The 23,966-nt window shown below is 36.7% G+C and overlaps 1 protein-coding gene across 1 annotated transcript in view; it reads right to left on the bottom strand.

Annotated features, from left to right (window-relative positions):
- Window positions 1–23,966, bottom strand: part of AP4E1 (adaptor related protein complex 4 subunit epsilon 1) — a 34,411-nt gene that overhangs the window by 1,820 nt on the left and 8,625 nt on the right. Inside the window, exons 4-20 of the mRNA XM_074966341.1 lie at window positions 20,585–20,658; window positions 20,064–20,185; window positions 19,036–19,195; window positions 18,296–18,462; window positions 17,513–17,586; window positions 14,464–14,586; window positions 14,260–14,369; window positions 13,713–13,852; window positions 12,795–12,907; window positions 12,528–12,646; window positions 11,188–11,490; window positions 10,305–10,419; window positions 8,050–8,185; window positions 5,659–5,917; window positions 4,220–4,795; window positions 2,199–2,383; window positions 344–501 (exon numbers count right to left, since the gene is read on the bottom strand). Coding sequence (XP_074822442.1) covers window positions 344–501; window positions 2,199–2,383; window positions 4,220–4,795; window positions 5,659–5,917; window positions 8,050–8,185; window positions 10,305–10,419; window positions 11,188–11,490; window positions 12,528–12,646; window positions 12,795–12,907; window positions 13,713–13,852; window positions 14,260–14,369; window positions 14,464–14,586; window positions 17,513–17,586; window positions 18,296–18,462; window positions 19,036–19,195; window positions 20,064–20,185; window positions 20,585–20,658 — 2,934 coding nt within the window. The remainder of the gene's footprint in view (window positions 1–343; window positions 502–2,198; window positions 2,384–4,219; window positions 4,796–5,658; window positions 5,918–8,049; window positions 8,186–10,304; window positions 10,420–11,187; window positions 11,491–12,527; window positions 12,647–12,794; window positions 12,908–13,712; window positions 13,853–14,259; window positions 14,370–14,463; window positions 14,587–17,512; window positions 17,587–18,295; window positions 18,463–19,035; window positions 19,196–20,063; window positions 20,186–20,584; window positions 20,659–23,966) is intronic.

The following is a 23,966-nucleotide window of genomic DNA, read 5'->3' as shown; positions in this document are numbered from 1 at the left end:
CTGCCAATTCCCTCACCTCTTTCAAAATACTTCTGAAAACATATCTATTTTGGGAAGCACTTCAGATAAAAATGAGAACATGCCACTCTATTATTTGCCATTGTATTATACCCACTTATACCTTTACACACCAGCCCCCAGCATCTGAGCAGACTTACTAAAGTCAAGGGAGCAATGACTGTGTAGAGTTAGTTACTCACGTGCACAGGTGTTACAGGATCAGAGTCTTAGACTGTAAACTCTTTGGGGCAGGAACTTATTTACTTGGCACAACCTATGTGCTGTGCAAAACCCTGGGCACTTACAGCACCAAGGTATAGAATATAAATGTTAATTCACTCACCAATAATTTCAACAATATGGAGCTTTAATTTCTGCTTCAGGGCGTTCAGAGCTACTGAGAGAGATCCCTGAGAAGGTGACATTTTTAGATTTTGTTTCACATCATTAGAAAAGGACAGCCACAGTCTCCCAAAGTCTTCAGTGGTAATTTTCATTGGTCTGAAAAAGAATTAAACACAAATCTGAGTCTGGATATATCTGATCTCCAAAATAATCTGTATCTGAAACCATTATATAGCAAAGCAAGCAAACTATTTTAAAAATGCACTTGTGGAAACACAAACCTTCCACCCCACAATATGAAGAGCCTGAATTGCTTTTTACAGCCCTCTAAATTAAAAAAAATAATAATTTAACTTAAATCAAACATTAGTGCTGACCAACTTCAGCATAATGCCACTTAAATGTCCAAGTTATAAGCCCCTTAAATAAAGAGTTTACTATGGAAACCTTATAAATGTCACTCTCAAGTACAAAGTCTAATTTAAAAACTTAAATTGGCTGCTTGAACACAAAATGTTACTTCCACTACTTCAGGAATGAAAATATTGAGAGCTAAAAAATAAAGAGCATGAGCTGTTTTTACTGTAAAAGTGGTCAGTCCTTTCACACAATTTGGGTCCCTGAATTTAAAATAAACTCAGTTTCAAAGATTTACAATTTACTTTCTGCTGAAGCAACGTCTTTATTCTCCTTTCTGTCCAATCAATTTCATTCAACACTCCAAAAGAGTATTTAGTATTTCCAGTGAATGTGTCCAAGTGAAAAAGCATTAGGTAGTCTTAAGGGATTTGTACTTAGCTCTTAAATTGATAATTCAGTGGAAATCAATATTTTGGATAATCTAGGTAATTGAATCCTTTCTAAAGATAATTATTTGGGCAGACACCAAAACTAAGCAGTCAGGGGTATTAACATTCTTTACTATGCAAAACCTTTGTGGCAACATTACTAAGTGCCTTGTCTCACCACAAAATACCATATTTTCCATAGTAGCAAATAAGTAGTAGATACTAAAAAAACTAAGTGTTAGTACAGAACAAAACAGAGTTAAGCTTTTATAGTGTGGTTTTGAGACAAGTATTTTTTTTATTATTTGAAATAAAAAGCTAAGCTCCAAGGAGAGAAGTTGGGAAGAGGGAGGAGAGAAGAGGAGAAAAAGTTTCATGCCTGAATTACTAATCTCAGTCTCTCTCATAGGACAATGCAAGGAATTTAGATCATGCCATCTTAATTTACAACAGAAAAACTTCTCACTATCTCAAATATACATTTAAAAAGCAAAAGAGAAGGTGGCAGAAAAGCCTGTGAAAGTCACTATGTATATAATTTTTAAAGCCATGAAAACGATGTGAACTTTAATGCTCACTGAAGGTGTTGGACTGACATTCCTAATTTCTGAAATCCTCAATTTATAAGAATAGGCACAGCAAGGCAATTGCTGTACTAGCCTCCTTACACTGCCCCTGCTATGAATGCTTAACCTGGACTGATGACTATTTAAGATGAGCAGGTTGCTCACTCTCCATGCCTAGTCATTCCATCATCTTTCTGCTGAGACTGCTAACAAAGGAGCCAGTTGCGATGATGGGGGGGAATGGTGATGGCATTACTGGCCTCTAGGAACCAGACTAATGCCAACACACTTATTTCACATATTAATAGGCCATTGACAAGTGGTGACATACTGTACTAACATTACCAGTCTGAATTAAATTAAAAATCAACAGCCCACAGACAGAAGCTTCTATTTCCCATCATCAGCCTCCTGAGCCATCCTGTGCTATTTACTACTTTGACTGCAATACCAGATTTTTTTTTTTTTTAAAAAGAGTCTCATTTTATCAGTGATTTACCTGATGAAATCGGACAGTGAGAAAGTTAGTGAAAACTCAAGATGAGTATCCGTATCTAGAGGATAACGAATGGAGCCGAAGAGAATGCCCTCTGTACAGACTTTTTCCAACTGCACACACTTTTGGCAGCTTTCCATGCTTTGAGCTTCTATTACAGGAAAACGACAGCTAAGACTCTCAAAGATCTACAAATAAAGAAAAAAAGGTAACAGAAAATATTCAGATTACTTTCAACTAAAAATTGCTAATCCAGAGTTTACAATCCCTGAACGCACCAGGACTGATTCTGATCTTACACACATGTAACCTAATTGACTGCAATGGCATCAATCCCAATTTCCATTAGGTGTGAGATCAGGATCACAAAGGACAATCCCACCCTACCAGGCACACTAAATTACATTTAACTTCTATGGAAATACAGCAGTTTCACTAGTCAAACAATGAAATTCCAAACACTCAACTCAACAAAATGCTAACTACTTCTCTACCAGGATTTTATTATAAAATAGCCATGTGTCTTAGCAGAGGGTAAACAGGAAATCTTGTAAACAGAGAATGCGCTTTGAACTGCTCTCTCACAGTACTCCATCATTGCTGAATAAAACCATAATACTGTTGCATGTTTTATCCACCACCCATGACTATTGTACTGCTGGTTCAGGTTTAACTGTAAAATTGTATAGAAGTACACTTTGACTATTCAAAGTGAATTTAGTGCTCAGGAAAGTTGTTGAACTGACAGCCTTGGAAACTGAAAGCCTTGATTTATCCTCAATACACGTTCACACCACAGACAGTGAAACTGCAAGATTCCCCACACTGTGCCAACTGTATGCAAAACCACGAAGTGGATACCACGTCTAGGAATGAGGATAATTACATTTCCATCAACATTCAGCCTTTGGCTTCTGCTGAGACTGCCACTCTGCCACCGCACAGGTGCCAACTGTGGTAGCAGTCTGTGGTATGGACACTTGTCAGCTAAGAACAACATAACCAACTAGACATGTGATGGCAGCAACCCAGCATGATTCAAACCAGAAATTCTAAAAGGAAAAAGGCATCAAAACCCATTACCTGTTAAAGCTACTTCTAATAAGCCTTTCGCTTATTTCCACTGATCCAGTTAGCAATGGACCTCCGCAGAAACTGAGGTTTCATGACTCCGTACCTGAACTCCCTTTCAGTGGATTCCCTCTCCCCTCCGACCCCAAAAGTCTACCCTTCTGCTTTTGAATAGGAGACAATTTCTATAGATCAGTCAGCACTCTTATGAACATTGATTATCCAATGCTCAATACTATCACTGGCATATACTGTCATTTTGAGGATATCTAACCATGTTTCGGGGATGTGCAAGTGGCTACATCTTGGAATATAGCAAGATCCACGGACATTTATAGCAATCCATAAATACTTTTTAGGGTACATCTACATTTGAGCTAGGAGGTGTGATTCCTAGTTTGCAAACATGTACCCATGTCTCGCTAGTGCCTAAAAGTAGCAGTGTGTCCTCAGCAGCACAGCTGGCGGCTCAGGTTAGCCACCTGAGTACATACCCGAACGTACACAGGGAGGCTAACCCAAAGAGCCAGCCATATTGCCGTGGACACACTTTTATTTTTAGGCAGTCACTCAAGCAGAGCCAGTGTGGATATGTGTACCCTTCCCAGCTCAAATGTAGACATACTCTTAGATTAATTAACACATGTAAAGGTTTGAGGTTCAATCAATAAGATTTTTCTATTACATCCTTAATGGTTTTTTTACCTTGATACTCCTTTACCAACCATTATACAAATCCCAGATGTAGCTGAAGTCCTAAAGAAATCTCTAAAACATCTTGATTGCTCTCACTACATGAGAACAAGAATAGTAACATGTCTGATTCCTTAAAAGTCATAAAAAGCTTATCAACTGAACTACCTGAAAAGAAAAACTCACTGTATGTCATAAGTAAAAAACAGAGGAAACCAATGGTTCTCTTCTATTGTACAAGTAACAATTCATTTTCTTACCTTAAAATGCTCTGCATTTTCAAACACTACGGTCACAGTTTTGAGTGGTGAGGTGCTTTTGTTGGCAACAAACAAGATAAGCAGTAAACAGTCATCTGTCCAAACTTTACACGAGTTCATAGTCAGGATGTCACTGCTACAAAGCTCTACTATTTCTGAATGAGGGTGATCAGCTAGTTCACCTGGTAAGCAAAGACTCACGGGGGCCTTATTGGCAACTATATCTGGAACACTTTGGGAAGGCTGAAAAACTTCAATATTACTATCAGCAAACAAAGAGGATGTTGATAGTCTACAGTTTGAAAGCTTCTCATCCAGTCCAGCTTCTGTTAGGGATTGAGACGTATCAAATGATACACTAGCTTCCAAAACTTCTGAAGAAGTCAGTGAGACTTTCCTTAATCCGAGATGTTCATTGCCCTGAAAGTTTTCCTTATTGTTAGGAGCTGTATCAGGTAAAGGACTGAAAGGCAAGGTAGCAATATTCTGGAAACTAGATGTTTCTTTGCTATTCTGGGTTTCACTTATTTTTGATTTTTTTTTTAACTTCTGAGTGGTGGAGTCTGCTTTCCCCATCTGAAGAAAAAAACAGAAGAGATTTTTATATTTATTTTTTTTAACTTGGTGATTGGCTGAATTAACAGAGTGAAACCTGTCTGGAAGGACCAGGGACAAAGGGCAGATAAAAGTCAACTATCCAACAGAGGTGACCTTTAAATAACGGTTTGTTTTAAAATATGCACTGGACACTGCATGGGACACTTAAGAAGTTACTTTGAGGGCATTAGAGTTGTTTTGTAGTGCAGGCATCATTGTGGTCCCTGTACAGTTAGGAAATACTTTATCCTCTGTTGAAAAGCATCTACATGTACATAAAGGTTTTGCAGAAAATCAGGGATAAGAGACTAAGATTTGAACAAGCAGTGCTAATAAAGGTCACTAGAAGAAGAGTCTTTGAATGGTGAGTGATTTTACTTCTCACATTCTACCATACCCAGGCACAAGTTATGGAAAATGCGTCAGTCTTAACACGTACTGCCAGCTATGAGAGCTCTGCAACCTCCAAGGGCTCTCGAAAGCTGGGTTAAAGGTAGTGAATATTCGGGAAGCTTAGCATAGCTTGAGCTTTGTGAGGAGGCAGGGCAAGCAAACACAGGGGAGTTCTGGCTACTCAGGACAGTTCACTCCAAAGTCTTTAATAACCAAAGAAGTTGCTTGATTTAAAAATCTGTCATTTAAAGTATTTTTTGCTCCTTTCTTTTTAGGAGCCCCGATAAACAGGTTCTTTAGGCAATGACAATATCCTTTTTTTAATTAATGTCACATTCTAAATGCTACTGAAACGCTGATTTGAGGGCAGTTGAATATAAATAACAACTAATTAAATACAGCTATTTTGTAAACTTTTTTGTAACTTGTAATTTATAAAAATCACTTACCAGACTGATAGTGTTGTTTGACCCTAGCCCCACAAACAACGTTGATGCGAGCTGCTGCTTCTCCTTGTCTTCCTCTGAAAGGCTGACTACCTGTTGCTCAGACTGTGTCAGAGGAGGATCAACTACATGTCCCATTAATATGCTATCCTGAGGAACAGGTTGTGTTTTATCTTCTTTTCCTGTTTTGTTCTCTTTTTTCGGGAGGTAGCCTTCTTTCCCCCATAGTTTTCTCACACCATCAAGTTTCAGACAATTGGTCCTAAAAAGATATGTAATAAAGCAGGGTCAGCTTGTGAAAGTGCTATTCCGAAAAGCAAAGCCATTCTTACAGAGATTTCTGTAAATCTGCACACACTTTGCACTCTAACATCCCAATAGACAGGAGAATAGAAACTAGCCTTCTTCTGTCTCCATGGACATTCCATGCTAGCAACTTTCTCTGCTAATAGCTAAGCACCCCACAAATGCACACACAGTCCCTGCTGTGAAATCAGCAAGAAGTGGATATACTATACTATGCCCAGTTTGCTCTCAGCTATTTAGGTTTTTATATACATCAGCAATTACAAAAAACTCTCTTTCCTTCACTTGTTATAAATATTTTTATTGTAGATTTGACGATATGTAATTTAAGTGGGGTCACTAAAGGTGAGGAAGATCCAGGAAGTGGGATTTAACAGACATGGGCCAGATGCGGAGAAAACTGACTCATGCAGACACAAGTCTCATTCTTGATATTGATATTTCTGTTGTTCCAGCAGAACTGAATTGTTTTGACAGATCATAATCATCTAGAGCAGTGGTTCCCAAACTGAGGTTCGTGAAATGTTACAGGGGGTTCTCGGGAAAAAATTCCCTAATGGCAGACAGAGCTGTCCCTAGGACCCCGGGCAGCATGGGGCTAGCAGCCCAGAGCCCCTGGACTTCCAAGAGCTAAGCAGATCAAAGCAAGCATATCTATCACACTGAGGAGATTTAAACTTCAAGACTCCTTATAAAAAATGTAAAGGGAGGTGGATTTTTTTTTAAAATTAAATAGGCAGCTAGTATTGTTTTTAAAATTATTATGAAGAACATGTTTAAGCTTTTTGTAACGTGCGTTGTTTGCCTGGACTGCTCAAGACCTGAATGCTTCTTTGAGTTGGCTTCTTAAATATCTTCATGCTGTTTCACATCTGATACTCCCTGATGAAACATAGGAGCTTTGTCTTATAACAGGCTTATTCAAAGTGATACAAGCTACGAAAGTGAGATGTTGGAAGAGTGATGCCGTTTTCATAATGTAATAATAGTACTGTAATGATAAATAATAATAAATAATAAATAGTGTGTAATAAGCATGGTCATAAAAACAAATGTTATATTTCCAAGATCACTGCTTTTATAATTTATACTCAGGTATAAGAGAAAATCCCTGGAAATATTCATTTTTAGGAGGAGGTTTGTGAGACTTGACATTTTAGTGAAAGGGGTTCACAACTTGTTAAAGTTTGGGAACCACTGATCTAGAGTGAGGCACTTCCTTGGATAAATTGGGCTAATCCCATGTAACGCTTTGAAGATTAGGAATGAGATCCAGAATTTGACAAGGTGTTCAATGAGAAGCCAGGTGAGACTGGAATACATTATTTCATAGAAGTATTGCACTTAGTAAGTAGTGAAAACCTGTAATATACTTGAAGATGTAAAGCACTTTGTAAATGCTGCACATCATTATATGTTTGGACTTTACTTTACAAATCTGAGATGAGTTAATTTTCTATTCAATTTAAACTAACCTCAACACCAGCAGAGCCTAATACCAGCACAAGAATATGCTTGAACACTCTGAACAGACTCTCAGATAAAGCACAAGACTTGCCAGACTTGTAAATATTCTATGGCTGTAAGTGCAATGAATGAGTAGGGTTTTATGTTTTCCCTTGTGCTAATAAAAAGAGAATTTCTGACTAAGTTCACATTTCTGAAATTCTTCAACAATACTTGTGAGGAACATCCAGCTGTTCCAGGATATTTTAAAGATGTTAAGTCCCATTTAATAACTAACTAATTTGTGTGGAACTATAATTATTCACGGATCTCTGAAACTTAAGGAAATTTCCTTTATTACAGAGTTTTGTACTGTCTGAAGAATAAGATTCTGAAAAGCTTGCACTTTCATGCATAAATTTCTTCTAGTTAATCTGACAAAAAAGGTATCCTTGATTATTTCTTTTTTGTATACTGGATTAGCATAGTGATTTCTTTTTACATAATAGCTGTTTTCAAGATCTACTGTTCTAAATTAAGTCCCATGTGATTAAACAAGTAGCAAGAAGTCAACCCCTGACAAGAACATAGGTTTAACTGCACATGAAATTCTATATTTGAGTTCAAAGATCGAAAACTCACTCTTTCTGTCCTATCTCGGCACTATTACCAGACATGTCTGAACCAAGAGAAAGACCAGCAGGAGATTGCCGGCCAGTAAAGCCGGACGAAGACATGCTTGAAGTAAATGACAATCCATAAGGTTCAAAATTCAGAGCTGCAATACAGACAGAATGGCATTTATCAAGATGGATCATAAAACTTAAAAAAAAAAAAAAAAAATCTAGCTCCTTTAGAAAAAGAAAAGTTATTCTAGCTAAGATTTGTCAATTTTCAGCCTTTACATTAAGGATTTTATCCTTATTAAAACCAGCTGTTCCTGTTGCTGATTTTTTATTTTATTTTAGACAGATAGGCTTTTTCCTCTCTCAAAGAAACATGTACACATACACCTTCTTGGTTCGTACGTAAATTCACATACAACTTTTTTTTAAATTGAAAAACATCAGAAGTTATATTTTCTCCCCTAAAAATTACTGTCAATACTGTTTTTTTATTATTATTTTCAAGAGACATTGCACAGGACCAAAATAAACCAACTTTTGCATGTGCTCTTCAGACTGCACATCCTCTAATGTGTTTTGAATTCACATTAAGTTTGTCCACGCTCTCTCTCTCACTCACACACAATTTTTTAGAGCACATACATATGAGAAGCTCTTCACTGTTTCATGCTTATCGCACTATTCTCTTGGCAATGGGGTATGTAGGCCATCATCGAAGCTGCTATGGTTTTCTGTTCAGATCCTTAACGGGGGAAAATAACCTTTTGTGTTTGCAGGAGTTTTCTTTGAGGGCGTAGGATTGGGTTTTTACTACATTTTTTAAATATAACACTTTGATTTAAATTATCACAAACACTTAGATCTTCCAGAAAACCACAAGGTTTTCATGTCAGTGAACACACTGTCAGCAATAACATTATTAAATTAAAGTTAACTATTTCACCTCTTATTAAAAATATGTCTAAACCAGTAGAAGATACTAATGACTACCTGAAGAACCACTGTTTGTGTATTTGATTTCTATAAATGTTTCCTTATAAATCCATAAGGAAACTGCACACCAGACCGCCACTTGGGGATGTTTGACAATGTAAATACCAGTAATTCAGCCATCAATTCTTCCACATGAACAAAGGGGAACTAAATATATTTGCATCTACAACCAATATCAACGTTAAATACTTCTTAAAGTGTGATTTTTTTTATATTACCCGTTTCCACAGTTAAGTTTCACTTCCCAGAAAAAGAGGACAGTAGATGCCATATAATTTAAAAGAAAGCCAGGAGTACCTACCTTACTTAAGAAAATCGAATGCTAGAACTATCCATACTATCCACAAGACTATTGTACTCTCTGATTTTCCACAGCGAACCACAACATTCTACACTTGTAATCTTCCTTGGGACTTCACTTAAAACAATGTTTTGTGCCTTTTTACACAAAATAGCTACAAAATTCATTTTAAATATATACTAAATATAGGGTAGATCAAATACTTCTGCTCTTAGATCTATAGAATCTTTCTACCTAAGGTTTTTATAAAGGAATATCCCCTGTTATCTAAACTGTTTATGTAAGTAAAGCAAAAGTGATATTTCTTCTAAAAAACAAAGCCCAGAAACCAATCAAAAAAAAAATTCTGATTTTACTGACAATAGTGTGGCCAAGATGTGAATGCTAAGCACTATAAAACTTGGAATTCCACGCTTTTATCTTTATGTTCTTGACTCCAGAGCAACAAGATATTTGTAGATGAAGTTACACATGCTAATCAGGTATGGCATTAGCCAAGTCCCAAAGGGAGCTTAGTCCAATCTTCAATAAAGAAGAGTTTTTTGGATGAATCCTAGTGGCCAAGGGTGAGCTAAGAAAGTGGCACAAAGTAGCAGAGGGTCTGAAGAACATCACAGAGCAGCCTGAGATCCTCTGCATAATCAAAAGCTGAATATGAAAGACAGGGTCCCGGTGCACACTATGGGTTTGATCCAAAGTTCAGTGAAGTAAACTGGAGAATTTTAATCAACTTCAATGGACTCTGGACCAGGCCTTGTTTGTAAGCACTGCAACCTATAGCCTATGTAATTCAGGAAGCTGGGCAATATGATTCGCTCCTAGAGTTGTGGATGACATTTTTAAATGGAGACGTAACATTTTGGGGAAGAAGATGTAAATGGATGGTGTTCTTACACCAACGTTATACTAACATTTTAATTTGTTTTAATTGTTTGGCTAATTTATCATACATTTAATAAATACAAACCAACAGTCACCTTTTCCCTGAGAAAGCTTCTCCTCCTGTCTCTGGTGATGAGGTTTATATGGTGCTGCACCACAGCTAAGTCCTTCAGCCACAAACCCATCTAGGAAAGATAAGGAAGCATCTACCTACGTTGAATTCAGAAAGACAGTAATAATCAGAATCTTTCCATTAAATGAAACTAATATTTCTTAACAAAGGAACTTTCCATTTTATAAAAATGCAGAGTGCTGACATCTCACAGTTCTCATACCCGCATCACTAAGAAGATAATGTATTCCATACTTACACTATGGGGAGTATTTTGTATATAGAAGGTATTGAGATAACATGTTAAAACAGAACATCAATTTGGATGGTAGTTCTTAAACATAATTAGCTTCTCTACAATTTTCCAATCTCACTGGTATGTTTGGACAAGAAATCTTGAACAAAAGAACTTGCATCCCAACACAATCTAACTGAACACCATGTAAATATACTAATTTTACAGTAAAATTAGTACGGGAGGTAAACATTTCCCTTCCCAAATACTATACTTCAATTCAACTACTAGTAGGCTGTTCTAACAAAAAGTAGAACCACAAAGACAAACTAACGCTGTATAACACTGGATACACAAAAGGCTGAATTTGCCTTCCTAAAAAAATCATTTTATAAAACAACAAATATGAATATAGCATAGCAAATGACAACTTCATTGCCTCTTAATATCACCAGCACATCAAGACTTATCAAGAATCCCGTTAAGAGTGCGTATTGCAACTCATTCTAAGTGATTTGATAGATTTGCATCTTTCCTCTTACACATATCTAAATATAATCATTTTAAATATGTATTTTATAGAAATACATGAATCTTTAAGCACAGAATACATATGTTACAGTTATCTTACCATTATCTCATCACAACTGGAATCAAGCGGAAGCACGTTTTTCATCAGCTCCTTGTTTTCACACAAATGTTTTAATTCAAAGGCATATTGCCTCATGCATGTGTCTAGAGAAGTGCTGAATTCCTGGATTAGTTTATCAACTGTTTTAGAACAAGGCATACGGGATGATATTTTAGTGATTGCAGTCATAATCCAGGCTTTAGTTTCAGAAGTAACAAAGGTCTGCTTCAGCAACCTGTGCAGTTTTGTTATAATGACTTCTGGATCACCATCATTTACAAGGTAGGAATACTCCCCCAAAACCTATGAGCAAGACACAGATATAACAGACATTCAGTTAGTTACACAGGAATCAGTGCTTTCATCTTGGAAATTAATATGTAATGCTAATAACTAACATAAAATCCACCTCACATTGAACAAACCATTATAAGATAAGGAAATCCTTTAAATTCTGGACTTGTACAAAATTCCTTCTAATTATATATCCACCTAAAATAAAAACAAGAAATATACTGTGGAAAGAGCCATAGTGTCTGGTGGTTTTCGAGTATTGCTGGCTGGTCCTCAGTTTAAGATCACCTCACTGTAGTTCTACCTACTCTACAAAACTGACCACCACTCAGAACAGTGGTCAGCAACCAATCCTCTCTAACTCTGAAAATAGTTTAATTACTAGTGCAGAGCAGATCAAACTACTTTCATTTATTTTAAAAAAAAATCAATCTCAATTTAAGGTTTCTGTTTGCAAATCAATAATGTTTTCTATAACGATGCCTGTCATGTCTACCCTAGCAATTAAACTGTTTTCAGCACTGGTTCGAGAGGACCCATTTGTGACAATCATAGTCAGCAAAGTGCAGATTTTCTAGTGCAGATAGGGTTTTCCAAGCTATATTTCAATTTTAAATGGAAAATGTCTGAGATTACATTTTACTGTGTTTGTGAAAACGCACGTGAAATACATCCATAGGATGCCAATTTTTGGTTCATTAAATCAAGTAGCTGCCTAGTACAGTGTTAATCCAATACCTATACAAGCACAATTAACCATCTGCTCAGTTTCCAGTTCAAGTAGAATCTGCTTGCTTTCACAGGTTTCACAGAATACAAGTTCAGCAGCTGGGCAGGTCATCATAAGGTTACGAATGCTTTTCACACACACATACAGCCTTACTATGGAAAAGACAGAATCTCACAGCCACTGAAACAGGTGCTTGTAGAATAAGTTTCAGTGTAATAAGTTTTTGTTTTTTAAAGAGAATATAAAGTTTAAAAAGCCATCACTTATGACAGGCAGTTTTCACATCTATCATATTTTCATACTGCATCAACCTTACCCAACTCATAACTTGAAGAAATTTCTGTGGATAAAAAGTATCTTCCTCCTCCAGCAAAGAAAGATAAGACTGGACAGCATAAAGCCGTAGCTGCTCATCTTCCTTTTCATCATCAAATCCTAAAAAGAAAATTACACATTATTAAATCTTTGCTTAAAAACTTATGCTACATGTGTCATGGAATTCAAGACAGATTTAGACAAATAAAACCAAGACATTAGCTAACAAAGCATGGTTTCTCTTTACAGAATTCAGTAAGTTACCCACCTTCAGCCAGCAGCCTCAAGAAGTTGTTTGGGATGTCAGAGTGCATTACATCTCCTCCTACCGAAAATACTGCATTCATAGTCTGGATGAACCACTCATTGTCAGGGGCATATGTATCCAGAACATTAAGGGAAGATAAAATATACACTAGTGTATTATGTTTATCTATTTTTACTTACAATCTGGAAAAAAAAAAAAGAAAGACATAAAAAGTTTTGAGGGCATACACACATATGGAATATCTGGACAGACAAGTGTTTGCTATGTAAATGTTTTCCAAGCTAAGGAAGGAGAAAAAGGACGAATAGGGCAGTTTTCCCAGAGCCTGCGGTTCCAAAAGTGTTACCATATGGAACTGTGAATCTTTTTTCTTCTAAGTGTTTTGCAATCCCAAAGCATGCACCATTGCTGTCCTGCAGTGTTCTTATTTAATGAGGATGTTTTTCGGACTACTGGGGATTTATTTATTTATTTATTTTAAACAAAGCCATATCATGCTCCACAACTACCTATTTCATTGGAAGAGCTGCACTCTACTAGGAAAACCACACTCACAATTAGGAAGTGCTAAAGTCTAATTCAATAAGGCACTAAACTTCTTTTCTCCTTCAGATTACAGTGCATGTTTTTTAAAGTTTTCTTTTAAGAGAAGGTTATTAATATTAACTTAAAAGGTGAACTCCAAAGCAAAGCCCAAATGCTTCAGTGCCCTTTACTTTGTGATGAAATTTAAAAAAATCCTGAGATCATTATTTCTTCTGTTTATTTTTTTAAATTTGAAATAAAGAATTATACAATCCTGGCTTCCCTCTTTTTCCTGGAAGACCACAAAATGATCTTTGGAGGGTGTGATTAGTGATGTCACATGAAACTGTACAGAAGCTTTGGCTCTAAATCTTCAATAAAAGAAAAGGATATTTCTCAGCTAATTCTGCTATTTTGCCAGTTAAGTTGATGATGGTATATTCTTCCTTGCTTTGTCTTAAGTAGTCCAGCATCTTTTGAACTATGACGGTTACATTCTGCCCATTGGTAATTCTGTAGAGAAGCTCCAATGTCTGAAGGGGAAAACAAAAGAAACAACATTTAAGTAACTCTAATCACACAACACAGGAGTGACACACAGACAGGAACTTAGTATATAGTGCCAAATTGGACAAAAATCTTAAACACAATATATTTTGTTTTATTCTCCAATCATACTGGCATTTATCTTCTTAAGAAATGTTTTTAGAATGAAATATAAGATTTGTAGAAAAGGAAAGGAGAAAACAAAGAGTATAAAGAGGACCAAATTTTCTATAGAATTCTTTTCACACAGTTACCAGAGCCGAACAATATAAACATGCCTTTGTTTGATGATGCCACTATTGTAATATTAAGGGCATTTACTCTAAAATGACATTAATATAGCATGGACTTTAAACATTAAGCTCTCTTTGTGCGTGTTCAAAAATCAACTTACCTCCCTTTTGATGATAGGATCAGGATGGTCTAGACACTCAATTATTGTCATTTGGTGCTGAAGTGCCAGATTTGGATCCTGCTGGATAACATAGGTCAGAGCCTTCAATCCTAGAAAATAAGTTATTGCACAGAGATATGACAAAAGATCACATACACATGATCAGATTAAAATCTTCTCGCTGAGATGATCAGGTATCCTTACCTAAATACTTCAAATTAATTTTAGGTGATAGAACAAATTTCCCAATGCATTTGGCAGCCTTCTCAAGCAGATCAGATTTGGGGCAAATGGTATAAATTGTTTGCACACATTCAAATAAGATAGCTGGTGGGAAAACAACAAATGGTAAACGGCAGTAATTTAAGAATATACATTTCTATAACAATGCATTTTCATAAAAAAGCTAGCACATACAAGTAAAAAATCTTCATGTCAAATGACGACTTTCTTTGGAAAGGGGTTGGGCTTAATATTTTAAAGCAATCAGATATGTGTGCTGCATGTAGATTTCTGGGATCTAAAATATTATCCCATGAAATATTTTAAAACAAGTGTTACTGTTTAGATGTGAATAAATTTCCTTCTTTCAGGCAAGCAATAGCCCTACTGCATCTCCCATGAATGTGATTCACCCAACTAGAGGAGATATCAAGATTGTCCTGTTTAGAAGAGGCCAAATAATGTAGCTGGACAATGGCTAGGTTGGGTACATAGCCACCATTGCAGAGTGGGATTTCAATTACTTTGCACAAGTGACTAGAAGTATTTTCTCTGCTTTATCATCCACATACCAGGAAGATGACATCAGAGGAAGATGATGTTTGTGTCTTAATGTAGAAAAATTTAGCAAGCAGCTATTGTTAGTAACATGAAAGCGAACAGAGGGCATCTGGCAGGGAGCCTAGTACAGTTTATGTAGTAGAATAGATAGATGAACTGCAGAAAGGGTGGGCAGAAGCTCAGTAGTTTGACTTAAAAAAACACAACACCACAATAATATACTTCTCTGTCAACAACAGACAGGACTTTGGGGTCCAACAATGGATTATTAAGTTTTTAGGGAGAGAAATTTATCTAAAACTGGTTTGCCATTTACGTTTAGTGTATGGAAAAGTTTGAAATGATTTTGTTGAACAGAAGTTTCCACCATCCTGTATTCTGACTGACTTTCAGGAAAGGCACATTCATATGGACTTGGGAACTATCACAGCAGCAGTTATGAAGTCATTACAAACAACCAAGATCAACAAACCTTATGACATAGACAAAAGGGACAAGAGCTCAGAGGCATAATTCCTCTTGAGGGAAAAAAAATATTTCTGCTGGGAAAAGCTAAATGGGAAAACTAGTGAAGTGAAGGAAAGGAGATACAAATCAACCTTTTAGGGCACCAATTTAGGTGAGTCAATAGCAAAATTCAATATCCAAGTTAGATTGCCAGTTGGTATTTAGGACCATAACAGCAATTCACATGTTTTTTCCACATCTCATATTAGGTTAGCAACCAGATGAAAAGACCAGAATCCATCAATTGTTAGCAATTAAACTAAATATGAGAAAGGTATGTGCACTAACTGTGCAGCTACATGCAACAAGCTAGGAATGTCTTCAAGGTATGGCTTTTAAATATTAGAGAATTGGCTATATTGCAACAAAGAAATCAGAGATTTTAACATTTTCACATTGGCTTGGATCATAGATTCTTTAGCACTTTAACAACAATTAACATATGGTGAGCAAAGGAACGCACATGTAAATTCTGTTCTCTGTGTACATTTCACTTGATAAGTGCCAAAATAAGGCTTTTCACATATGGTTGTCTACTCTGATCCCTAAAGTATTTAGCATTCAGTCTGGGGAATCCAATTTCCTCTCACTGTGCAGAGAATTTATGCACATTAACTCTCTTGAGAGTTGCATGTGTAAATCCATCATACACTAACAAACCCCTCAATGTCTATGTTGCTGTTTGTGCATAAAAGCACACCTCTGACATACAAGCAAAGTGAAACACAGTGAACGGATGGTTGTAAGATTTGACAGATGTTTCATCAGCGTATCATTTGCCAAAAAAATAAAATAAAGGGATGGGGGGGTATTCAGCATTTCACGTGCACCTCACTTTCATTAATGTTTAGAAAATACACCTAGTCAAGAAAATAGACTCCTAGAGCTTTGGGGCATATGTTCCACTGTTATTCAGCCACTTTCAACACCACATCTTAATTGTCCATCGATCGCTGGCAACATTTATGGCTTCGTTTTAAAACCATGAACTACTACATTTTTTAAGAGTAAAAGAACAGTTGTTAATTTCGTGTTCTAGAACCTTGGATATTTGTTCTTGAAAGATAGCAAAAACAAGCCAACCTACCCACACATCCTTAAAACTCTCCATAGTTTGCAAAATGCCCTTATGAGTTGGAAAGTATTGTTTCTTGTTGATTCTGCTCTATTGTCAAATATTTTTTAAAGAGTAAATTAACATGGCCGTTTGCAACAATTATAAGATTTACGGTAGTGCCTTATGTCAAAACACACTTTCATAGGCATCAGTGTCAATGAGCTCTGGAAATAATTTTAACAGGAGGTTCTAGAGTGCAACTCAAGAGATCACAAATGTGTTTGTGAAAGGAAAGGATAGCGTACGCGCGTGCGCACACACACACACACACACACACTTACTTTTTGTTAAGTTTCTTAACTACTAATCATGTGGAGGATTATTTTATTTTTTTTAAAGAAACCTGAAGTCCAGTCCTTCCTTCTGACACACAAGGCAGTATCACTTTTTTTTTTTTTTTTTTTTTTAAAGAAAGTTAGCTACTAACTATAATATGAATACACCTGTGCAATTGATGATTTCGCAAGTACAAGATGTTGCATATTTGAGGAAAAGAGCAAGCCCAACATAATTTGGAGGACTTTCACATAGTATGCAGCAGTTTGAAGGCACGCAAATTTGGATCTACAAATATTTAGTTGCTTCCCATTAAATAAATATTCTTCACTTCAAAAACATTTCAAAACTACATTATACAGGAATATGTAATTTCTGTTCATGTGTTAACATTACTAACATTATGTTTCCTTGCTTTATAATTCACCAGTCACAATACCCAAATTCATGACCTCACCAGATTACTAAACAAAAGAATACATAGTTAATCATGTAAACAGCACAATAACTAAACACTTAAATTTTCATTCTTTGCAAATATTTGTACTTATACAATATATTCTCACCCACCATATGTAATATTATGATTTATTTCTGCTCTTCTTAAAGACTCATCCAGAACATCATACATTAATTCACTTGTCCTGTTACAAAATAAAAATTGTAAAAAAGTTCTCACTTTATTTGAAGCCCAGTAAATTAATCAAAAAAACCAAACAAACCCCCCCCCACCTGTATATACCTGTTTAGTGAAAAAACAACATCCTAATCCTACAAGCTGCTCCACATGATTTCAATGAGACTATTCATATTAATTAATTCTCATTAGCGCGAGTAAGGGCTCTACAATCTGGCTCTAAATAGCATCTCACAAGATGTTTGCTACTTTCAAATAAGCCGTCTATTGCATCAAAATAGACTAAAAATACATTCCTTGCTGATCAGTAAATAAGACAGACTTTTTGGTTAAGAGGAATAAAGAACACAAACAGCTAAACCCTTACAAAGGACAGCATTCTTTTTACACTGTCTTGTCTTGGATTTTCACTAGGATCACATTATCAACCAAATTAATGGAAATTCTGACCTCAAGTCCACAAGCATCTCTCACCACATATCCCATAATCAGCTGCCTGACCCACACAGGAGCTGAGAAACAAGTCAAGTATAACAACTTTTCAATAAATCACTTTTTACAGTATTTGTTAATAAAGAGCAAATAGAATGTATTAATCCTTTATTTTCCTTTGTGTTGTGAAAGCACAGTAAAAGTTATGTATTACCACAAAATAATGACTCACTGTGTATTCTTTCTATTTTCAAAGAATTTATTACATAGAAGAAACTGGTTACCTTGGATCATCTTTTCCTAACAGCCCCAGTATTCTTAAGAGCTGAATTTGTAGCCATGGTGCTGGCACACTGTGGTAATTGAAGTCTATAGGAAGCTTTCCTCCCACTACCTGCTTTAGAATGGTTACAAAGCTCTCTGTCAAGTCCTTGTATCCAGATGCATTTTTCTAGACAAGGAAAAGAGAAATACAATTCAAATATTTTAAGTACAGTGCCTCAGAAATACACCATAAAGCCATGACAGGAATATAATCTTATTAACTATTATTCAATGAATAATTTCCTATCCTATTCCATTTCCTAATCCATCATTTCTTCCTCTCAAACCCCAACATCAACTCCTTTTTGCTTTAAGCTTTAAGTGTTTTCCCTGTATTTTTAACAAGACAGTGAATATGACTGAAAGCATTTCCCTTGCAATGGTACACTGAATTCACAGGCAATCCTCAGCATAATCTATAACACACTGAAAAAAACCTAAACTTTAGACTTAAAAACAGAGCCTTTATGCCAAAGGTGCTGATCACCAGGGTCAGGCTCCGAAATGGTCAGCTGGGGCTTTGTCAAGGGTTGGAATGCTAATGAATATAGTACAGTTATGAAGGTGAATCGTGGTAATCTGAAGACAAGTTGACAGACTATCCTTCCAGAGTGATTTTCCTACAGAACAATTTTACAGTTGTTTGTACATTTTAAAAAACAGCCTATATGTTCAATTAGGCTTCTAATTCTCAGCCTACCTTAATCATTTGAAGGTAAATCTGTAAAGAAGCAGCCATGACTCCAACATCCCTGTCACACAGGGCTTTCCGGAACTTGTCATGGATGTGCTGGACTTGGTTGGGAGCAATGAGATAGAATTTATACAATGCCTGAACTGCTTTTCTTCGGATAATTTCCCTAAAGAGAAACATTTTTCTTTAAAAGATCAAGCAACTTGACCCTAAATAGAAGCTTTACTTAACCTAAATTGTTTCTCTATATTATGAAATAGAGACTTTATTTTTAAGAAAACTACTGACTTTGTAACATTTCCCACTTTTATAGCTAGTTAGTTAAAATATTAACTAATCATCACATCATGATGCCTCTGAAATAGTTAAATATCATCATTCAAGTTTTACAAATGAGGATACCGAGACAAGAGAGAGGATAAGTAATCTGGCAAAGGCCACTTGATGAGTCAGTGGCACAGCAAGCGTAGAGTTTAGTAGTTCCTGGAGTTAGATCATGCTTCTGCTACCTTTTAGTTTAGCATGTACACCGCGCTAGCTCTGTATGTAATGTTATTAACTACAAGGCCTGATAATCAAAGGGCTGAGCACCTGCACCTCACCAGTCTTCAGTGGGGTTTGCGCATGCTCAGCTTCTCCAAAAATCAGGCATAGATCTTTCTGTGATGTAATGAATTCCAAGGGTACAATTTGTTACTCCATTTATACTACAAACACTTCTTAACCCACATACACTGTATAACAGTATTTCCACATGTATAAAGTTACATGACATTTATCCATCAACAATGCTTAAGCAAAACAAAAGACATTCATTATGCAATCAAGAATGCACAAACTAAAGCGGGTAGGGCAGGGAGAGACACAAAAGGAAAATTTGGAAAGGAACACAAAGTTGTGAATAATGACTAAGGAAGGATTCAGAGCAAAAACAGTATTTAAGAGAAATATTTATGTACTGAAATAAAATATCTAAATTTTAGGACATCCCAAGTTCATAACAATGCTTGAAATCCTTCTCAGTGAATACGTACTTAGAATGCTGAAGTTTGTCTTCTATGAGGGGAAGTACAGCTGGAATCATTTCCCGTGGAAAGATCTGGCTGACAACAGTAAGTGCCATACACACCTCAACCAGATTAGTGCTCTGCAAGTCCTGTCACAGTCATTAAGACAACAAAATGGTCATTTCTAATTTAAACTATGGGAAACTTTTCATTTCTAAGGCCAAATGTGGGAAAGCTTCCACTTTTTATGCTATACTGTGAAGCACTGCTCTCTAATGCTCTGCTAATTAAGGGATTGTTCAATTTTTCTGTGACATTTTCATTATATTTGTTTAATACTGCTACAGAACTTGAAACTATAAAGGATACATTAGATTCCCATAAGAAACTTGGTTGAATAGTCATTTTTCTTATTTCAGTGTTAACTGATAAACAAGTAGATTTTATTAATGAATACACAGTTTAGAATTAATTGGCATTATATTGGAAAAGCACTGGCCTAAAAAGTTAGTGTAATGTTTTTCTCCAAACCTCCCATAAAGCTGTACCTTCACAACTGTGTTCACAAGTAGAAGCAACAGTTCATGATTTTCATGGAGGAATAAAGAAACAGCCAAGTAACCTACAAAAGAAAAAAAAACAAAAAACCTCCATCACCTTTTCCAGTTATAAACTGTTTCCAAATGTTAACAGGAAAACGAAAGACATCCAGAGCACAAAAGTTGACGGCTCAAATCATCGGTGAAAATACAGGCAGATTATAGGATCTCTGTGGGTAAGTCTAGAAAAGGGGGGAAAACCCTGCGGCAGTGGGTTTCACAGCCCAAGTAACTGACTCAGATTCACTGCTGTGCGGGATGGGCAGTTTGCTGTGTAGATGCACCCTATTTTTTTTTAACTTCAGGGTTTAAATTAACTGGTTTTTTATCATCTGGTTGCTTGGAGATATTTAGCTGGTCGTACTGTTCAGTAAGGATGGACTTGAAACCCACAAGCTGTGTCCAAAATTAAGAAGCCTCTGTAACGCTGTCAGATCTAAAGCGCTGAGGATGACATCATACAAGAGACAATTCATTAGAAAATGAATGCTTTTTTCCCCCCACACTAACAAAATTATATTCTCCATAGACCAGACAACTACCCATAAGCAGCCTGCACTTCATTTTTAAGGACGGAGACACCAATATAGCAAATATTAGTTTTAAGAGAATTATTGTGTCCCAGTTTATTTACTACATTAAATAATTCAACACTATATATTTTCCAATGTTACTCAATTAAGTTATTCTTCTATTTATTTGGATTGGTAATTATAAAACAGACCTATTCAAAGGAGCTCTAGGTACTGTGACATCATTAAAATAACACAATCAAACACAAAAAATTGGTTAAAACTGGTCATTCCAATCAAATAGCACAAATCAACCCACATAATTATAGCAGAGCAAACAAATCCTCTATCACAGCTCAAACCCCATTCATGCCCTCACCCTCCTCAGATACCCAGGAAATCAGACGGGGCTTGGGGCATGGCCTGAAGGTCACAGACTTCAATCATGTGGAACTAAGGAGGGAACTAAATTCCAGAATCAAGGACCCTGATGGAATAAGCACCTCTTCTGATCCCATGTGATTATCCAGAAAAGGTGGAACTGTTTGTGGGTCTCAGACAGGCAGGGCTCAGGCCTTTTAAGGTTTTACTATTTAGATTCCACAAAGGGACCAATAGATAGGTCTTGAGCCACTGGTGAAATGTCTCCTGTTATGATAAACCTCTAAACAATCAGATCACTGCATTCTGGACTACCTTCAGTGTCTGAATTAATTTCAGGTGTAGCCTACAATGAGTACATGGCAGTAGTCTAGTATCAGTAAGTGATAAAGACATGGACTATGGTAGCAAATTCCATATTGCAAAGAAGAAACCACAGCCTTCTGGCCAGACATTGATTTTTAAAAAACAGTCTTCATGGTAACTAACAGGTGCTACCTTATTGTCTAACAGCAGTTGTTTTCTAACTGAACTCTCAAGTGGCAAACTTCAACGAAATAGGAGGTTACAGTGTGATGGGCACAACCCTGCAGTCAAGAAAGCTGATATAATCCCTGCCAGCCCCTTCAGAGGTTTTTCCCAACCTACCAACATCGCCTGTGTCATATCTGGACTTGGCCTCAATTAATTTGTTCTCATTTGTGCCTAGATTGCCACCTAACATTCAACCACAATGGCAAGATCAACTGAGAGGAGATGAACGTACTGAAGACATGAGAGCCCATGCCATCTCACTAACTCTCCCAGAAGCCCCAAATATATATCCAAGGGGGTTGCATTATGGAATTGTTCATCTGCCTCTCTTCTGGTTCGGGGTGTGCGTGTGTGTGTGTGTATATGTATATGAATAAGAACATACGAATGGCCCTACTGGGTCAGACCAAAGGTCCATCTAGCCCAGTATCCTGTCTTTCAACAGTGACCAGTGCCAGGTGCCCCAGAGGGAATGAACAGAACAGGTAATCATCAAGTGATCCATTCCCTGTTGCTCATTCCCAGCTTCTGGCAAACAGAGGCTATGGACAACATTGCTGCCCATCCTGGCTAATAGCCATTAATGGACCTATCCTCCATGAATTTATCTAGGTCTTTTATGAACCCTGTTATGGTCTTGGTCTTCACAACATCCTCCGGCAAAGAGTTCCATAGGTTGACTGTGCGCAGTGTGAAGAAACTCTTCCTTTTATTTGTTTTAAACCTGCTGCCTATTAATTTCATTTGGTGACCCCTAGTTCTTGTGTTATGAGAAGTGGTAAACACTTCCTTATCTACTTTCTCTATACCAGTCATGATTTTATAGACCTCAATCATCTCTCTCATTAGCCGTCTCTTTTCCAAACTGAAAAGTCCCAGTCTTATTACTCTCTCCTCATACGGAAGCCATTTCATACCCCTAATAATTTTTGTTGCTCTTTTCTGAACCTTTTCCAATTCCAATATATCTTTTTTGAGATGGTGCAACCACATCTGCATGCAGTATTCGAAATGTGGGAGTACCATGGATTTATGTAGAGGCAACATGATATTTTCTGTCCTATTATCTATCCCTTTCTTAATTATTCCCAGCATTCTGTTCGCTTCTTTGACTGCCACTGGACATTGAGTGGATGTTTTCAGAGAACTATCCACAATGACTCTAAGATCTCTTTCTTGAGCGATAACAGCTAATTTAGACCCCATGATTTTATATGTATAGTTGGGATTATGCTTTCCAATGTGCATCACTTTGCATTTATCAGCATTGAATTTCATCTGCCATTTTGTTGCCCAGTCAGCCAGTTTTGAGAGATCCTTTTGTAGCTCTTTGCAGTCTGCCTGGGTCTTAACTATCTTTAGTCATTTTGGATCATCCGCAAATTTTGCCACCTCACTGTTTACCCCTTTTTCCAGATCATTTATGAATATGTTGAATAGGACTAGTCCCAGAACAGACCTCTGGGGGACACCACTATTTACCCCTCTCCATTCTGAAAACTGACCATTTATTCTTACCCCTTGTTTCCTATCTTTTAACCAGTTACCAATCCATGAGAGCACCTTTCTTCCTATCCCGTGGCAGCTTACTTTGCGAAAGAGCCTTTGGTGAGGGACCTTGTCAAAGGCTTTCTGAAAATCTAAGTATACTATATCCACTGGACCCCGTTGGTCCACATGCTTGTTGACCCCTTCAAAGAATTCTAGTAGATTGATGAGGCATGATTTCCCTTTACTAAAACCATGTTGACTCTTCCTCAACAAATTATGTTCATCTATACGTCTGACAATATTGTTCTTTATTATAGTTTCAACCAGTTTGCCCAGTACTGAAGTCAGTCTTAAAAACCTGTAATTGCCGGGATCACCTCTGGAGCCCTTTTTAAAAACTGTCATCACATTAG

The sequence above is a fragment of the Natator depressus genome, chromosome 10, assembly GCF_965152275.1.
Source record: "Natator depressus isolate rNatDep1 chromosome 10, rNatDep2.hap1, whole genome shotgun sequence".
In the NCBI taxonomy this organism is placed as follows: Eukaryota; Metazoa; Chordata; order Testudines; family Cheloniidae; genus Natator; species Natator depressus.
Note: the sequence above shows the minus strand (reverse complement) of the source record. Positions and strands in the feature narration are given on the sequence as shown.